Below are 17,338 nucleotides of genomic sequence, written 5' to 3'. Positions count from 1 at the left end.
TAATATTTAAAGGGACATTCTGGCCTAAAACCACAGTCAAATATCTTGCGTGTCATGTTATGCTGTGTCCTGTAGTGCTGCATTATATCCTTCAGCCTTATTGGTTTGACAAAATTCAGCATCAAATGTTTTATCATTGTCTCACTACGATACCCAGCATGCATTGCTTAAATACATCAAAATCATTAGAAGTCTCTGTGAAGTTCAACCAATCCAAAGTGCTAGTGTAGCCACTGAAGCCATCTTCATTTAGAACTTTACACACCACAGACAAGTTTTTACCTTTCAGCCAGAGAAAAGAAGTTAAACTGAAATAAGGTTATTGGACAGCAAGCTACCTTTCTGAATTAACTTCCAGCTTACATTTCTCCTCATCTGATGAGTCATATCTGTAATCTGACGAGTCATTTTCTCCATTATAGTAGGGATTTCTAGACACTTGCTATTTATACATCTGCATTAAGACAGTTGGCTTCCTGGCGGTATGTTAGCTGTCTGCATTCGCCAGCTCAGAGCCCACCACTAAAAATCAACCCCAAAACTGTTGTTTTTCAAAAGGTCCACCCATCTTCAAGGTACATCATACAGAGGGTGGTTTCTTCTTCCAACCAGGAAAATCTTGCTCTAAAGACTAATACAGCAGGAGGTGTAGGAGGTGAATAAGCATGTGTGTAACAAACGTAGCAATGGTTACATTTTTCATATTGTCTGGGGTGTCCCTTTAACAAATACTGCAATAGAACGGGTTTTATTCCAAAATGCTGTATATCCATTGGAAACACTTTTGAAAAGAAAAGCAGCCGACGTATAATTGAAAACACACTTATTTTGTGCGTAAAACATGGTATTAACCAAAACATAGGCTTGCTATTTCTTAAATGTGTGAAGTGTGTAAGCCTGCTCTAAACAACATATATATTCTTGAAAAAAGGTGCTTCTTCCAAGTGGTTTGTTCTTTAAGATATTTTGGAATTATACTGCACAGATATGGACACAGCCCCTCAGAGCTTCCCCAGAATGGAATTGTTTGCACTAGCTTTAAAGTATGTATGCACAATGTAGGTGAGAATTGTGTTTATTACAAATATGAAAATACATTTCATCAGAGGAGATTCATGTAGACTTGTATGCATCACCATGTTGACATACTACTAGTTTTACAATAAAAAAATAAAAAGAACAGCTTTCAGGACCGTTAAACAGCTAGCAAAAGCAAATGTATACATGGTTCCAGGTGAGCACTAAATGTTTCGAAAAAACAGTAAACATTTTAAAATCTGGCCATTTTGAACAAAAAGAAAACAGAATAAAATGAAATGATGGGATCCTGGTGGTATCCCATCTTAGAAATAAGGAAAAAAACAGATGAGGCCAAACCATAAGCATACGTGCTGTATAAAATAACAAATTATACAGACTGATGAGCTCCCAGAGCCTTAATCAGACCAGCAGTCTCTCAATGGCCATCTGCACAGACTGTATCTGAGGTTTCAGCTGTGAGCCTTCCTTTATGGTGACTGAGGTGGCTATCACAGGGCGGGACACCCCACATGCTCGGCCCAAGGCCTGCTTGGAGCGCACAAACACATATGGGACGTTCTTGTCCTCGCACAGCAGAGGCAGATGAAGAATGATCTCCAGAGGCTCCGCATCAGCAGCCATCACGATGAACTCAGAGATGCCACGATTCAGAGTTTTAGTGGCTAAAGAAAAGAACAAGAGAGTCTTCATTAGATATAAATCGACCGATACCATGCATCAGATATCAGTAATAAGAATTATTAGGACATTCTTAGAAACAGATATTTGCAGCTTTAGGTATAGACTATTTTCCACTTGCCTTCATTGGCTCCTTTTCTCAGCTGTTTGTAATTGGCGGCTTGTTGTACCAAGTCCAGGATGGTTTTGGTCAAAGTAGCATCAGCCAGAGGGTACGCCTTTGGGTTCACTTCTGGTTCGGCCTGTAAGGAAATTGTATTAATAAATATTAGTATACAATATTGCATTTGGCTTGCTGAACACATTTAACGCTACCCATTTCAAGCACATAATCTGGGAATGAGGCAGGAAATGTTAGCCAGGTACAGTTGGACAGTATTGTGACAGAGGTTGGTGAGCAAAGTATATTAAAACAATACTTTCGTGAGGAGGGAAAAATAACCAATTTCTACAATTCTACAGGTACCCTACGTGTAGTCGATCCATCAAAACATGTTTGGTGTACAGACTTTCCTTCTTAATTTAGCATTGGAGCTACGAGTCTAACATTTCTAACAAACTCCAGACGTTTTGATAGTTTTGGGTGACTACTGACTTCGTGTTTGTAGGAAACAAACGTCTCATAGTTCACAGATTTTACAAAATGTCTACATAATTCAGTCAGTGAGATGTAAACAACCTCATTTGGAGTGGTTTGATATGAAATGATTGTCAAGAAACTTGCCAACTTAAATATCTTTACACTGGTGCTGATAGAAACTGGGGTCACCATGTTTACAACTGCCATTTTATTTACCATCCAAAACCACCAGTGTATCTACATGTGTCTCGAGTTTTTTTGTACGTGATGTTGATCACGGTAAAATAGTGGTAAAATTGGAAACATAATTCTTCGGGGGACTATTTTGCCTCACAATACCCTACATGTACAAGTATGAATGGCTTTTTAAAACGTGTTTCAGGCGAAACTTTCTTAAAACAATGCCTCAGACATTAGCCAACATATTTGTAACCGCATAATGTAGTAATTTTCTGTGAGGGAGTTTTAGAGTTGGACGTCTGGTTCCTATCACCACCACTGTGATCAATTCTTACTCAGTGAGTTTTTCTAGAACAGGGCATTTCTAATCAAATCACTCGATTACTTTGTTTACATCTGTGAATTCCCCCGTCATTTTTGTTCAGCGACACAAATATAACACTCAAGTCGACAGTAACTCAAAACTTATCCTCTGAAAAACATTTAGCTAGCTAAGCAGCTAATGTTTGTTAGAATCGTTAGCCTCTTAGCTCCAGCGCTAACGTAGAGGAGCAAAACGCGGACCCCTAACGTCCTGGCTGATCGATGTAATAGTCTAGAAATTAGTTTTTTTATTTGTCATTTTTGTTGTCATTACTTACATTTACCAAAACATTTATTATTGTCTAGTTATTAATATATTTATCTGTTAGTGTTGCCATGTTTCATTTCACGACGCTGAAGTTGGCTTCGTGTTCACCAGCTTCTTGATCGAATTTTCCAGTTCCACCTTAAATCGCGCAGCTGTTACATTCTGGCGCTTGATGCATTCACCAAAACGTAGCTGCTGCACTATTTAAGGTGGAACGGGAGAAATCGAACATGAAGCCGACTTCAGCTTCGTATGAACGCCGATGTCTCGTGGCTGGCTTCCTATGGTAGCCTTAGCTTTCCCGCGAACACAAACAGAGTAACAAACCAGTCAAATCTAATTAAATGAAACTGCAGATTAAACCACTTTACAACGACTCTAAATTTATAGCTAATACGATTAAACACACTGTGTTCATGTTAATAAACTACGATCTGAGGACACCGGCTGTCTCTGTTAGCATCTACAGTAAAGCTAACCAAGCTACCGGCCTCAGAACAACGTGCGAGCTGAGCTCCACACGCGGCGATGAATAACCCACCATTATTCCCGCTGGAGTTTACAGATCACGCGAACAAGTCGTCTGGTCGTCCTCTCGGCGTGTGCTTCACGGAGGACAATTAACCTGCTTCAACCGACAACCGAATTAAACGCTGAAAGTAATTATGAATGTTTTTCAACAGCAGCTCTTCTTTAACGTTACGAGCTTTACTTGATTTCGCAGTTCAGTTCTTCTCTGGATTTTTCTCTGCGTGTGGGTTTCACAGAGTTTGGTAAGGTTGCTCTCTAGTGGAGCTTCTTGGTATTGCACTCACTTGGCTCTGGATCCCACATCATCCTTCATGAGGCCCTGTCCCAAACGGCGCCCTAAAGCCCTGCGGTCCACATCCAAGACGTAGTTACTTAGACGTAGAGAGCAAGACACCTCGAGGGCGCAAGGTTTAAAAGTGTGCATCAAGGATCAGGGAAAATCAGGGAAAGTAGACAGAAAAGGAAGTTTCATTCAACTACTTGGACGCAGCCCTGTAGTATCATCTGCGTCCCATAGATGCCTACCATATACTAAATATGACTTTATGCTTTCTACAGATGAGTACTTGACACGACGTATACATACATAATACATTCTATAGATGCATATTATATAGTAAATATGCATTATACACATCGATGCATACTATATATTAAATATACATACATTCTATACATGTACACATATTGAATATGCATATTACATATTTCATATGATATACTATGTACTATACAGTTAAGTATAATGAATTATATACATTCATATTCCATACTAAATGTAAACACCCACTACATAAAAATGCATACTACATGCTACACATAAATGCATTCAACATAATATGCAATAATATGTGCTACTACATTCTATAGATGCATACTATATGGTACAAGTGCATATTACATACCACATTTGTTTAATTTAATAATGCACAATGCACTCGATAGACACATAATACATATTAAAGACGCTTACTGCCTGCCATGTAATAATGCATACTACATTGTGTAGATGCATCCTATACCTAAATATAAAGGTACTACATGCTACGGATGCACACTACCTAATAATGCATACTGCATGCATACTAAATACATACGAAACCTGCAAATTTCTGAGGCTTCTGACTCGCAAAGGTTCACCAGCCAGGAGTCTAAAGTTTCTTAAGATGCAAACTACATACGACAGACGCATAATACATAATAACGTACATAATACAAATATAATATATAAGTAATATATAAATAGTCACCTCCCAGATAGAAATAATATGGAACTCTAATACTACTATTAGTACTATTTTTAATAACTTAGAGTTATTAATAATAATACTAATAAAGAATTTCCTTCATGCCACGCAGGACCGTCCAGGTTTGCGCTCCTGAGTGGCGGCCGGTAATGGTTCCGTCTCCAGACGTCATTGCGGAACTCATGAAAGCTGCGACTGCTCAGTGTCAGGTCGCCCGTCTATGTCTGCCTTTGCCTGCTGGCTGAAGAAAGAAGGGAACGCAGTCATGAGAGGAATCCAAACTCTTAATCAGCTCTCTGTACGTTTTATTTCATCCTCTGCTACATCCCGGTCTCCTGATAATACTGTATAGAAAACTATATGGGGTGGATTTGTTATTCCGTTAGCTTCAGGCTAGCAGGCTAGTCTGCCCGGCTAGAAATAAAGTACAGCTAGGCAGCTAACCGCTAACTAGCTACCTGCTAACCGGTGTCAGTTATCTTGCTGGTTGCTTTTAGCATAAACATTTATAACCGCCAAAAAGAGCTGTTTAGAGCACATTTAAGGCGAGAGCCCAAATAAGTGCGATAGGTGCTGTGATTTACAGTCAAGTGCAGCGAAATGTCAGTTTCCATTCGCTGAAGGTCATTGCACGTTTTGTGTTTTTGGAAAAACACCAGTTAGCTAGTAGTCCAGTCTTACTGCTCCACAGTGCCTCAGTTTTCTCAGTTATGTTTCTTTCACACTCTTACAATGAAAGAACAGCGGTTAACTTTGCTAGCCTGCTAGCTAAAGTCATATGGGACATCGAGGACGCTGATATTCATCTGTTAGCCAAGACTCCTGGCGGCTGTGTCGTTAAAGCGAACTATGAAAGACGGTGTTATTATGTTACGGTTTGATTGGATTGAAACAAACCTTTGGAGGTTTGTCCTTTTATAACATCGTCAAAACGCTGGAAAACAAAATCTCTTTAGTGCAAACTTATGAATCATGTCAAGAACTGTCTTATAGGTGGAAAAGAACCGGAAGTGAACCTGGCCATGAGCCTCTGTGGAAGACTGATGGGAGTCTGTAACATAAGTGATGCTCTTATTATGAGTTTTCTCAAGTTTCTTTTGTGAAAACCATGTGAATGAGTTATACAAAATGTAGCTGATGTTAAATTACATGCAAGCATCCGTGCAAGGTTTAATGTGAAACGCTCCATTCTTGAGAAACTTACAGAGTCAGCATTGTTCACAGTGCTGTTGACAGAAACCAGATGTCAGATGTTGAAGCATTTTGTTGCCTCTAAAAGCTGCCTCACAGAAAGGTACTACATAAAACAGTTACCTGATGCTGAAGAGATTGCTTTCTGCTACTTTTAAGAGCTTTGAGCCTAAAACATATGTATTCTAATCAGTTCATGGTGGACAGGTACATGTGAGGTATTGTAAGGCAGGATGGCACCCAAAGAAAACATGTTTTTGGATTTATTACTATTTTATCATTATCAACTATAATGCAACATCTTGCAGCGAAACAGTCTGTGTGGCTGTGAAATTAGCTGAACTCCACGTCTGTAAAGTATTGGAATCTTAAAATAACCATTCCATCATATGATTAATGAGGTATGATAATCCTTGTGATGTAATTTTTGGGGATTTTTGATGCAGTCTTTTAAAAGTCCCTATAATCTGGTGTTTTTACCAGTGCACAAGTTTAAAAGTAACACTGTGACCTACCTGTGACATTGCACAATCTGCCTATATTGCACAGGTAGTGAATGTAGTATTTCTATTTGAAAAGTTTTCCACAGAGGTTGGTTGAAGGGCACACATTTTATAACACTCTCTGTACCTTGTCTGCTTTTGGACTGTGTATTCCTCATGTCCTTTATAGATAAGCATAGACTAAAAAGGGGAGTCACAGCCATGATTTGGTTTGTTTGCTCCAAAGAGATTTCAGTGTGATATTTTATTCAGGAGTTGCTTTTTTACTTATCTTACTTAATGTATACAGCTTACATGTTCTAAACAAAACCGTTTTACTGTTGTTCACCACAGAAACGATGCTATGCTGCCACAAGGATCGCCCCTCTGAGTGAACCACTGGTTTCTCCCAAGCCGTCCTCATCCGTTGCCCGCCCTGCACAGGATGTTCAGGTACAGCTGTTTACCCTCCTTATTTTACCCCACGCTTGTTATTTCCAACACAGTCTACCGTTGCCACTCACTTTACAAATCTCAAATTCCTTTTCCATGAATTAGTCAACTAGCTATATATTTTACAAGAGTTTCTATTGGTCATGTGTGGCCAGTTATTTATGAGGCTACAGTTGATCATCATTAGGTTTGAAGGATGATAGTTCCACTACCATGTAGACACAGAGTGTTGTCAGCTAAAAGTATCTGTCAGGGACAGCAGTAAGTGCTGCCCTCCAATACATTAAAAGGCCCAAACAGCCTTTTTTGAATACATTGTTTTTGTGATGTCACGAAAACCAACAGCTAATTAGCCTACAGCAGTTCAGTCTCACCCATTCACACTGAAGTTATAAGAAGTGTTTCAACCTGGACTGCTTTTTGAGCGTCAGTCAATACAGAGCAGCCAATCACAACAAAAATCATTGACATATTTCAGTCTTAAACGCACTGTAACAAAAACAGCCTGTTTAATTGGGTTGATAGTCATGTAAAAATAAATTATGACTGAGATTCTTACATAAAACCACACATATGTAAGTGGAATTCATGGCATAAAGAAGTAACATACAAGAAAAATGTAGGATATGGGCTCTAAGTATTGGATGATGCTACATGTGTGGCAGTTCGGTTAGTAATCAGGACAGTGGAACTGGCCTTTTGTAGGGATACACAATGAAATCGGGATCATAAGAGGGCAAATAACTGTTAAAAATATTGGTATCAGTTTTTTTAGATTTGACAGATGTTTAGATTTCAAACCATTTTTTGTATTCTGCAAGAGGAGAACATTTAGGTGATGCTAGATTACTGTGCTAAAATGTCTGTAATGCTATAGAAATAACTGTTATATCTCTTTGTAAGGCTAATCTGGGTTTTGTATTATTTTCTAAATTTTTAATTGTTATGTATTGGAATTGACTGACAGATATAAGCATATCACATTTAGCATACTGAGGTTTTATTGGGAGATGGGGTGGGTGGAGAGTAGGGTTGTCACAATACCAATACTCAATCAAAAAAAAAAACTATGGCAAAACATTCAAATCATAATCATTTGTAACCCCAGTGTTTATTAGATCAAACAGAGAAAAATACTGAAGTTGATATGGTTAGTTAACATCTCTTTTTCAAAGTCAGTCCCTGATTTATTTCAGCCTCTTATTTTATCAGTAAAACCTCTTAAAGTGTTAAATAAAGCAAATGAGTAACTTGACTAATTCAAATCTGGCCTAGTTCAGCGTGAAGGGAAGGTTAAAAGTCAGACAAGGACATACACTATATGATTCATCACACTGTGTTTAAAACAAAAACAGACTCAGTTGTATCTGTTGATTGTTATAAGAAGCATAAGGTCATATATGTTGAAAGTCTTCAACCCCCTATGTTTTAGATATGCTAATGGAAATGTCTCTGCCTATCATATTAGTATGAATAATTTGACTGGCCGGTAGGCACAATACTAGTTCAGTGTAGTTTTAGTGTATTTAAATAAAAAATTGAAAGTATCAAAAGGTGGAGCACTGAAATATATACCACATACTACCATAACATAGAAAAAGCTTTGAAGTATTGCATTATGATACATGTGCAACACTAGTTAAGTGGTTCTTTTTTGTGTGTAATTCAGATCTGTGAAAGCTGTTGCTTGCTTGTATCCTTTCATGTTTTAAAGGCTTTTGTTTGTCCTGTGTTTTAGGTCTCTAAGCTTCCCAGTGGTCTTATTGTTGCTTCCCTTGAGACGTGCTCTCCCGTCTCCAAAATCGGAGTGTTTGTGAAAGCCGGCAGTCGCTATGAACCTGTGGGGAACCTTGGAGTCACTCACTTACTGCGCTTAGCAAGCAATCTGGTAAGATTGAAGGGTTTACATTTAAAGGATCTCTTTAGCTGCCACTGTGTAAATGCATGAGATTCAAGAGGAGGCTTTTGGAGTATTCAGTAGCTGTGAATAGAAACTGGGTAATAACAGTTTAGTCTTTGAATTAACAATTAATCTTCATATTTGAAATGGAATGGGCACCAGACCTGCAGCCCTGCAGAGAGAACCATTTGCAGCTAAGTATGATTGAAATTCTATTTATTCCGTAGAATCATGTGGTTCTTGTAAACTTTAAGAATATCTCTAAAGTCTTGAGACAGCTGCCTAAACTTGCCTAAATGAGGTAATTAGGCAAATATGGTTTTCTTGAGGAGCACTGTGGTTCAAAACAGCTCCTAATCTGTGTCCAACCACTAGATAAAAAATACCTTTCACAAGAAAACAAGAAAATGTCTTTCTCTTAATTTTCAGACCACTAAAGGAGCGTCTGCATTCAAGATCAGTCGAGGGTTAGAGGCTTTAGGGAGCACTTTGAGGTTTGTTGAGCCCTTCAATGTTTTCATATGACCTGCTATAAAATAAGCATGGGCACAAATCCATGCTGATTAGGATAAAGAACAACTTTACTTCTCTTACTGCTGTCTCATATTTGATTGCAGTGTAACATCAACAAGGGAACACATGGTCTATTCTCTAGACTTTCTGAGGGATGATTTGTAAGTATCTGTGTCCTGTTTTGCAACATTTACTGTACACAATTTATTGCATTACATATATTACATTGTACTGTATTATAGGTACACTTTTTAACTACACTCATTATCCTTTTTATCAGGTACATCTAGCATATGGGTACACTTTGTAGGTGTACAGTTACTAAGGGTGTGTTTACAGTTGTAGTTCTGATCTCTTGGACTAAACCAAAGCATTGTTGCATTTTAGTTCTGGTTCGCTGAACGTTTACATTGGCATATTTTATATTGAACCAAACTGGAGGTTGGCAATATGACAATATTTTGTCATTATCATGATAATTTATGTCACAGTATTATTTTCTGAGTATCGGATATCGTTTGCACTTGAGCACTGACCAAGTTACAAAGGGGAGCATAATTAGGCCTGTTGAATTGGATTTGGCGCAGTGAGTGCACGAAACATTGAATAAAAGTTATTGTTTTCATCATTTTTGATTGTATTTTTTTAGTTTGGCACTGGTGGAACTTTTTTTGGTCTGTTCCAACTTACCAAACTTCTTCAAGTATCTTGATGCGCTATTTTGGCCGTGTCTCCCACCCCTTAACCAAAAGATGTAAACAAAAGTCATGTGGACAAAAAAAGTCACAACTGAAAGGACAGATTTTATGATGTACTTTTGGTGACAATAACTGGGGTAATATCCAGTAAACATTTTGAATCTGGCTAAGCTGAGATCATTGATTTTAATGTAAATGTATGTCTTGTTTCATGTCTTGTTATATTCTAGAGCAATAAGACATCCGCGCATCATAATGGTTTCCCATGACTCAAAGCGTGGTGAAATCCATGTAAAAAGAAAAGGCCTTGAGTGTCTCTGCTTTTTTAAAATGTTGAAACCATGGTGCAATAATATATAAAATAATGTATGTGTGCAGGCATATGTATTTAGCCTATATAGCATATTTTATAATGCTTGAAACATGCCTCAGCCACACTTCAAAGCCGAAATGATCTGTTCTGCGATTACTGAGCTTATAAGGAGGTGATAAACATGTCAAAATGGTGTCTGAAATGTGTCTGCTTCTCGTACTCAAGAAGATGTGTAGAGAATAGATGACGATTTACTTTGTGTTTGGTCTGTTTGGATGTCTTTGGTTTGTTTTGTGTCCATATTTCAAACGAACTTTGCGAACTTTCATGTGGAAGTGAATCGAAATCGACCTTCTCAGAGGGTCTCAGCCCACATATTAAGTGAGCCGCAGAGGGATTTCATGGCAGCATTTTCACTTGTTCTAACAAAACTCATAAACAGAGCAATTACACTAGTGTTTGCTTTAATCAAACCAAACCTGTGGGAGCACACCCTAACTGTGGCCCATCTTTTCCTGCACAGTATATCAGCCATCGTCTGCCCTGTCCATCATTGGAAAAGGATCACCATAAGACCACCACTGACTAGATATTACTTGATGGTTCATTCCCAGCGCAGCAGTTTCATACATCAGATGAAGCAGCATTGCTGGGGTTTTTAAACACCTCGCTGTTCATGCTGGGTTGAGAATAGTCTGCCAACCAAAAGAGACTGTGTTTCTGGACCCAGAAGATGACCGCTGATGAACACAACTCATGGAGAAAAGCTAACTGTAGACCTTCAAGGTGCACTAACATAATAGGTGTGCCTAATTAAGTGGACAGTAAGCATACGCTTCTGTGCCAAGAATGGTCCACCACTCAAATAATATCTGGCCAGTGCTGGTTCTGTGGTAGTCCCTTTAAGTTGACGGAAGGGGTAGAGGGTGGCTGATAAATTGTGCAGCAACAGATCAAGTCAAGAATTGTATACCTACATAGTCCACCTATAAGGCATGTATTTCTGATAAAATGGTTAGTCAGTGTAAATACACTGGGGCAACTCTGTGTATACTCACAGCGGCGAGTGTATGTGTTCTAAGTTTTTTCCGATGACCTGTGACATTGTGCTTGCTGATGCTGATGCTCCAAGTTTATTGTGCATTCTTTCTGTGTCCATCACAGTGACAGCGTTATAGAATACCTGATCGATGTGACGACTGCTCCTGAATTCAGGCCCTGGGAAGTGTCTGAGCTCACGTCCAGAGTGAAGATAGACAAGGCCCTGGCGGAACAATGTGCCCAGACAAGTCAGTGCCCTCTCTACACTCCTTTTGTATTGAAGCGCATACAAACATATTTGGTTCTCTGTGTGCGCTTTTGAAATGGTTAGTTATGATGTTGTATTTTGTCTGCCTAGGTGTCCTTGAGAAGCTGCACCAAGCAGCATATAAAAATGCCCTGTCAAACTCTCTGTACTGTCCAGACTACAGGGTTGGAAAGATCACTGGAGACCATGTAAGTCTTAATGAAGTACTGATTAAGTGCTGTTGATTATCATGAGATGCATCAGAATAAACACAGGCGGTTTTTTAAGAGCAAAAGGGAATTTGATTCTTCCAGAAAAGGTCTGTTCACCAAAATGTAAGTTGACACAACCTGTCGAATTCATACTCCACACTTCAAATAAATAGTGGGCAACATATCACCAGAAAGTTGTGGTGTTCACCTCCATCGTAAGAAACAAGGAAATGCACAGTCCCTCCCTTTTTACTTCTCCCCTCCTTACCAGTCTAGAAGAACATTGCAAGTTCAGCATCAAACTTCATCCCTTTACTTACCAAGAGCTGTCTTCAGCAGTGGAAAGCAATGCCAATTTAAATGCTTGTTCTGCTTCTATTTATGTCACTTCTTTTCTCTGCTGCTGAACATGGTTTCTAGCCGGGAGTGGGCGGCGGTGGTGAAAATGTTTGCTTGCCAAAAGTTTCAACCATAGTTGCGTCTGCTGTTCCTTTCATTGGCTACCTATCCCTAATTGATTTAACTGGGGTGGTACACTCAACATGATTGGCAAGAGGTTCCCTCATGTTGGACTGATAGCAGACTCATGTTGGACTGATAGCAGACTCAATGCTGCAGTGACTCATTATTGCCTCTTAAGGTACACAGTGGTATTATGAGACAGGACAGTCCAGGGCTAGCTGGTCAGCTTGTTAACTTTAGTAGCTATTTCTGCAACACGATGCATAGATGTCTTTGACATAACATCAAAAATGTTATTTCTTTACATCCTGTTGATAATTTTAGGTAATTTTAGAATGTTTTAAAGTAAAAATCTTTAACCTTTAAAATAGCAGTACATTAAGCAGTATCAAAAAGTACATTTCAGTGTGTCTGTTTAAGATTACCTAAGAGTTTGATGTGGTCCGAGTCAAGTGTTCGAAGATTGGCTTCCATTGCTAGTTAGCTTCAATTAGCCTCATAATTCATAGCAAACTTCGGACATCAAACTTGCTTTGTTCATTTGGAGCAAGAGGGAAAATTGTGAATGTTTGATTTTTGGCCAAACTGTAACTAAATAATATTTTTGCTTAATTGTAGATGCAAGAATTTGTTGCGAACAATTACAAAAGTGCAAGAATGGCTTTAGTTGGAGTAGGTGGGTATATTGTTTGTTCATTTCTTGTCATCTTAACACCTTTTCATAAACTATGTTCAGCATACAGCCTCCTGTGAAATGTAACTGTGCTACATTTATCCGCTCTCATAATTCTAATTGTCTCATTACCATGGAATGGGATTCTGCTTCTGAGTTATTCTGTATGTAAACGTAGGGTATGAGTATTAAATTACATTACTTAGTGTATTTCTGGAGCTGCAGTGCAGTGTTGCTGTCAATACTGTATGCAGGCTAAAGGTCAATTTCCCTGCTGTAATATCATCTCTTTTCCTTCTTCTCCTTATATAGGAGTGAGCCATTCTGCTTTGAAGCAGGTGGCAGAGCAGTACCTTGATGTCCACAAAGGGTTAGGAATGCCTGGAGACAAGGCTGTGTACCGTGGAGGTGAGGCCACTGTTGCGCAGAACTCAGTATAATGGCTGAACTTAACTGCTCTCAGATCAGGGTGTTAGGAGGTTGGTTAAGATTTAGTGTGGATTACAGCTGTTTTTGTTCTCAAAGCCTTATGCTGAAAAATGGTTGTATCTGTGTTGATTCGTGATATTTTTACATTAGACTGAAAATGCAAAAGGACATCACTAGCCAGGTTTCTGTCCAACTTAGGCATAGTTTCCATCCGTTGTTTTGAACACTTCTGAGAAATATAAGCACATATATATGAGTTTACAGAGAAATCTTTAATGTTTTGCAACTTCTTTGCTGTTTTGTTTAATTATATAGCTGTATTTCCATTGTAGTTTATTGCATTTCTCTCTTTTTTTTTTTTTTGTCTGGGGGAAAAAAATGACCTAACCTCACCTGAGAACAAATCCCAAATAAGAAAACACTGGTGAATGTCAGAGTCTTTGTGAAAACTGAATAAGTGAGTTTTAAGAAGAAATTTCTTCTTAAGAATGGTTGGTGAATGAGGCCAAATGAGATTGTGTATGGAAATACAGTGTATGTGGAAATATAAAGCCGAGGTTATCAGTCAGAGAAAACAAGCTAGAAAAGGGAGGTTTTCAACTGAACAAACAATGGAACTGTAACTGGAGTAATTATCAAGGCTGAAACAAGGTTTCTTACCCACTGGGCTGATTAACTGTAATCAGCACTCAATTGTTTAGTTAACAAGGTAGTTCAGTTAATCTGTCTGTGTGTGTAGGTGAGCTGCGTGTCCAGAATGGAGACAGTCTGACGCACACACTGGTAGCCTGTGAGGGGGCTGCGAGTGGCACAGCGGAAGCCAACGCCTTTAGCTTGCTTCAGCAGCTTTTGGGAGCTGGCCCTCAGGTCAAGAGAGGCTCCAACGTCACCAGCAAACTCAGCCAGGGCATTGCCAAGGCAACCACGCAGCCCTTCGATGTCAGTGATGCCTAATAGGCAGTTTTTAGACATGAATCCACAGAAATGAGTGATTTCAGATGTAGCTGTTTCTAATCAATTGTGTTGTTCCCCTCTTGAAGGCCACAGCTTTCAATGTCTCTTACTCCGACTCAGGCCTCTTTGGACTGTATACGATTGCACAAGCTGACTCCACCAGGGAGGTGAGAGCTGAACTCTATTTTTTGCTGTCATAAAGCCTTTGAAAGCCTTTAGCATCAGAGGTAAAACTGACCTAAAATCATTTTTTTGTATTTTAGAAACTTTTATGAACTTGTCAGGTTAGAGACTCACTGGTGCAGCCCTTCTGAAAATATAATTAAGCCTAATGTGTCATATTGCAAAGTAGTTTCTATCTTTCTGTCTCCATATTAGATTGTCAGTGGTGTAGCCCTACTTTTTTAATGTTTTTTGAAGTTTGTAATTTATTTGTTTACCTGTCTGTCTATTGGGGATGTAACAAAACAGTAGATATCATATTGTATCATTATGACTAGCATGTTAGCTTGTGGCTAGTGCGCAACCTTGTGTAACATATTATGCACTATAGAGTACAACTTTAGTGAAGAAAAAAATGTACTTTAATGTTGAATGCTGTATTTTTGCTGTATCAAAAAAGTATTACATTTAAACATCACTGCATTGAAGGTTGTGAATTGTTACATTCTATCTGTCTCTCTATCTATCTGTCTATCTAACCTCTGTAGGTCATCAAAGCTGCCATGGCCCAGGTGAATGCAGTGGCTGGGGGAGCCATTTCTGGAGAGGATCTTGCCAGAGCAAAGTGAGCACAATTACTGTTGACTCAGTGCTGAGACTGTTCTCCATTACAGCCTCTTCCCACTAACCTCTTGTGGATGTCTGGACCCTATATGTATCCGGATGAGATTTCTTATGACCCTATATTAAAACTGCATGACTCCATGTTGGAATGCAAATGCTAGTGTGCCAGTCTGAGAACTCCTAAATAATTAATAATGTAGCTGTTACAAAGCAGTACCCTGTTACAGTGAATTACTTGTTTATGGAAGAAAAGGCCAGTTAAATAACATGTCTGCTGTTCTTTGGTTTGGTTGTAGGGGCCAGCTTAAGACTGAGTACCTCATGGTCCTGGAGAGTTCAGATGGTTTGCTGGAGGAGATAGGCATTCAGGCTCTGACCAGTGGAGCCTACAGCTCACCAGACGCTGCGGCCAAGGACATTGACTCTGTGACATCCAGTGACGTTATCAATGTATGTGAACTGACTTGTTTTTTTTTTTAAGATTATTTTGAATGCTGTTAGTAAAAAAGGATTTGTGGCCTCACAATTTGTATGCCAAATAATCATAAAAATGTGTGTTTAGTTGTTTTAATCATTTCCGGTTTCATTTGGTGGATCTTATTGTCTTTGTAAATACATAACTGAGCTTATTACAGATCCCTGCAGCATTTGCAAAATCTAACTCCTGTGCCATATTAAGTGTATCTTGTTGTCTTTTTTTTTTTTTTATGTAGGCTGCGAAGAAGTTTGTCCAGAGCAAGAAGACAATGGCAAGCAGGGGGCACCTTGTAAATACACCATTTGTGGATGAATTATGAGGGCGAACAATATTGAAAAATACCAGAACATTAACTTACCCCTGCAACTGACAATGTTTTTGTCACTTGTCACTACTGGTTGAGGTTTGTTCTGAAACAAATGTGTATCAGGAGTGGGAAGTATACATTTTGTCAGTTTCACTGTATATCTGTTGTAAATTCATTAAAAAACTCCATCTACATTGACTACATAACTTCTCGCTTGTTCTTTTCACTCTGTGACCTTCTGGAGTATTTATACTTCACATATAAACTCACATCTAAGGCAGTTGCTGAGTATGTCTGCTTTGCCACCAGGGGGAAACACTGTTTGAGTCATCACTGCTGCTGTATCAGGCTGCATTCATGGACCAATTATATAATAATATTCATTGTTGCTTCAGTCCACTTCAGTAAGGATCACTCAATTAAGAGTAAAAGAGTAGTTTTTTTTGTAAATGCTCAAGCAGGGTAGAAGAATGTCCAAATATGAAATGAATTAAACTCTTAAAAAAAGTAACATGGAAAAAAGCTCTCAAGTTGAACTCATGTTAAAGTATTGCAAAATATGACTCATATATCCATTTTTTTTTTTTTAAAGTATTCCTCCTTTCTGAATCGTTCTTTTGTTTTGCTCTGCGAATTCAGTCTGTCATTAGCCTCAATAGGCAGCCATTTTCAAGCCAAACTAATGGGCATGTTGTGACCTTTGGGGATGGTTCAGTTGACGATGACAGCTAAATGTGCCAGCTGGTTCAGAAAGTGAAGGAAAGTAACTACCATTAGCTAAGATTATCATTGATGCTGAACCCCTTATGCACAAATGGCTTGCAATTGGAGGAATCCCAGATTGAATCAATAGTGATGAATAAGGTGAAAACTCGAAAGATTAAGGATGATTCCCATCAAGCTTCTTCTAAAATCCTCTCAGCCTAATTTGGAGTTTTTAAAGAAAATATTTCAAATAGAAAATGATGAGGATTGTATTGTGAGTATACATAATGATGAAGTGACATGGAAATGTCTGCTTATCCTTTGATGCAGGTTGTCCTTTTGCTGTTGAGATGTTGATCAAGTCTTGAGTCAACTTTAACTTTGAACCTGCAACAGACTGATGTACAAGCGGAAAAATATTAAAGCTAATTTATGATTTTAAGACCTTGCGTACATCACAGTAGTAATGCCCAACTTGTGAGCAAATTTCTGTGAATATGTTCTTTTACGATAAATCAGGCCAACTGAATTAAACTTTTTTGTAGCCTATGCATACACAATGTCTTTTGTGCTATAGACTGAAGACTTTTAATACAATTTGAGTAA

General features: G+C 38.6%; 2 protein-coding genes across 2 annotated transcripts; one reads left to right on the top strand and one right to left on the bottom strand.

Moving 5' to 3' along the window:
* Window positions 1-1,059: 1,059 nt before the first annotated feature.
* Window positions 1,060-3,867, bottom strand: LOC118821804 (NHP2-like protein 1). Its single transcript, XM_036590532.1, has 3 exons — window positions 3,652-3,867; window positions 1,841-1,961; window positions 1,060-1,703 (listed from the first exon to the last, which is right to left on the bottom strand). The coding sequence occupies exons 1-3, from the start codon at window positions 3,652-3,654 to the stop codon at window positions 1,441-1,443; spliced, it is 387 nt and encodes a 128-aa protein (XP_036446425.1). The 5' UTR covers window positions 3,655-3,867; the 3' UTR covers window positions 1,060-1,440.
* Window positions 3,868-5,047: 1,180 nt separating this feature from the next.
* On the top strand, window positions 5,048-16,233 carry LOC118821447 (cytochrome b-c1 complex subunit 2, mitochondrial). Its single transcript, XM_036590053.1, has 14 exons — window positions 5,048-5,186; window positions 6,916-7,014; window positions 8,753-8,902; window positions 9,344-9,408; window positions 9,532-9,588; window positions 11,603-11,727; window positions 11,838-11,935; window positions 13,019-13,076; window positions 13,386-13,481; window positions 14,242-14,441; window positions 14,543-14,623; window positions 15,167-15,243; window positions 15,539-15,692; window positions 15,956-16,233. The coding sequence occupies exons 1-14, from the start codon at window positions 5,109-5,111 to the stop codon at window positions 16,037-16,039; spliced, it is 1,422 nt and encodes a 473-aa protein (XP_036445946.1). The 5' UTR covers window positions 5,048-5,108; the 3' UTR covers window positions 16,040-16,233.
* The last annotated feature ends 1,105 nt before the right edge of the window (window positions 16,234-17,338 follow it).

Source organism: Colossoma macropomum, unplaced genomic scaffold (genome assembly GCF_904425465.1).
Source record: "Colossoma macropomum unplaced genomic scaffold, Colossoma_macropomum, whole genome shotgun sequence".
Lineage (NCBI taxonomy): Eukaryota > Metazoa > Chordata > Actinopteri > Characiformes > Serrasalmidae > Colossoma > Colossoma macropomum.
This window is presented reverse-complemented; position numbering and strand designations above follow the sequence as displayed.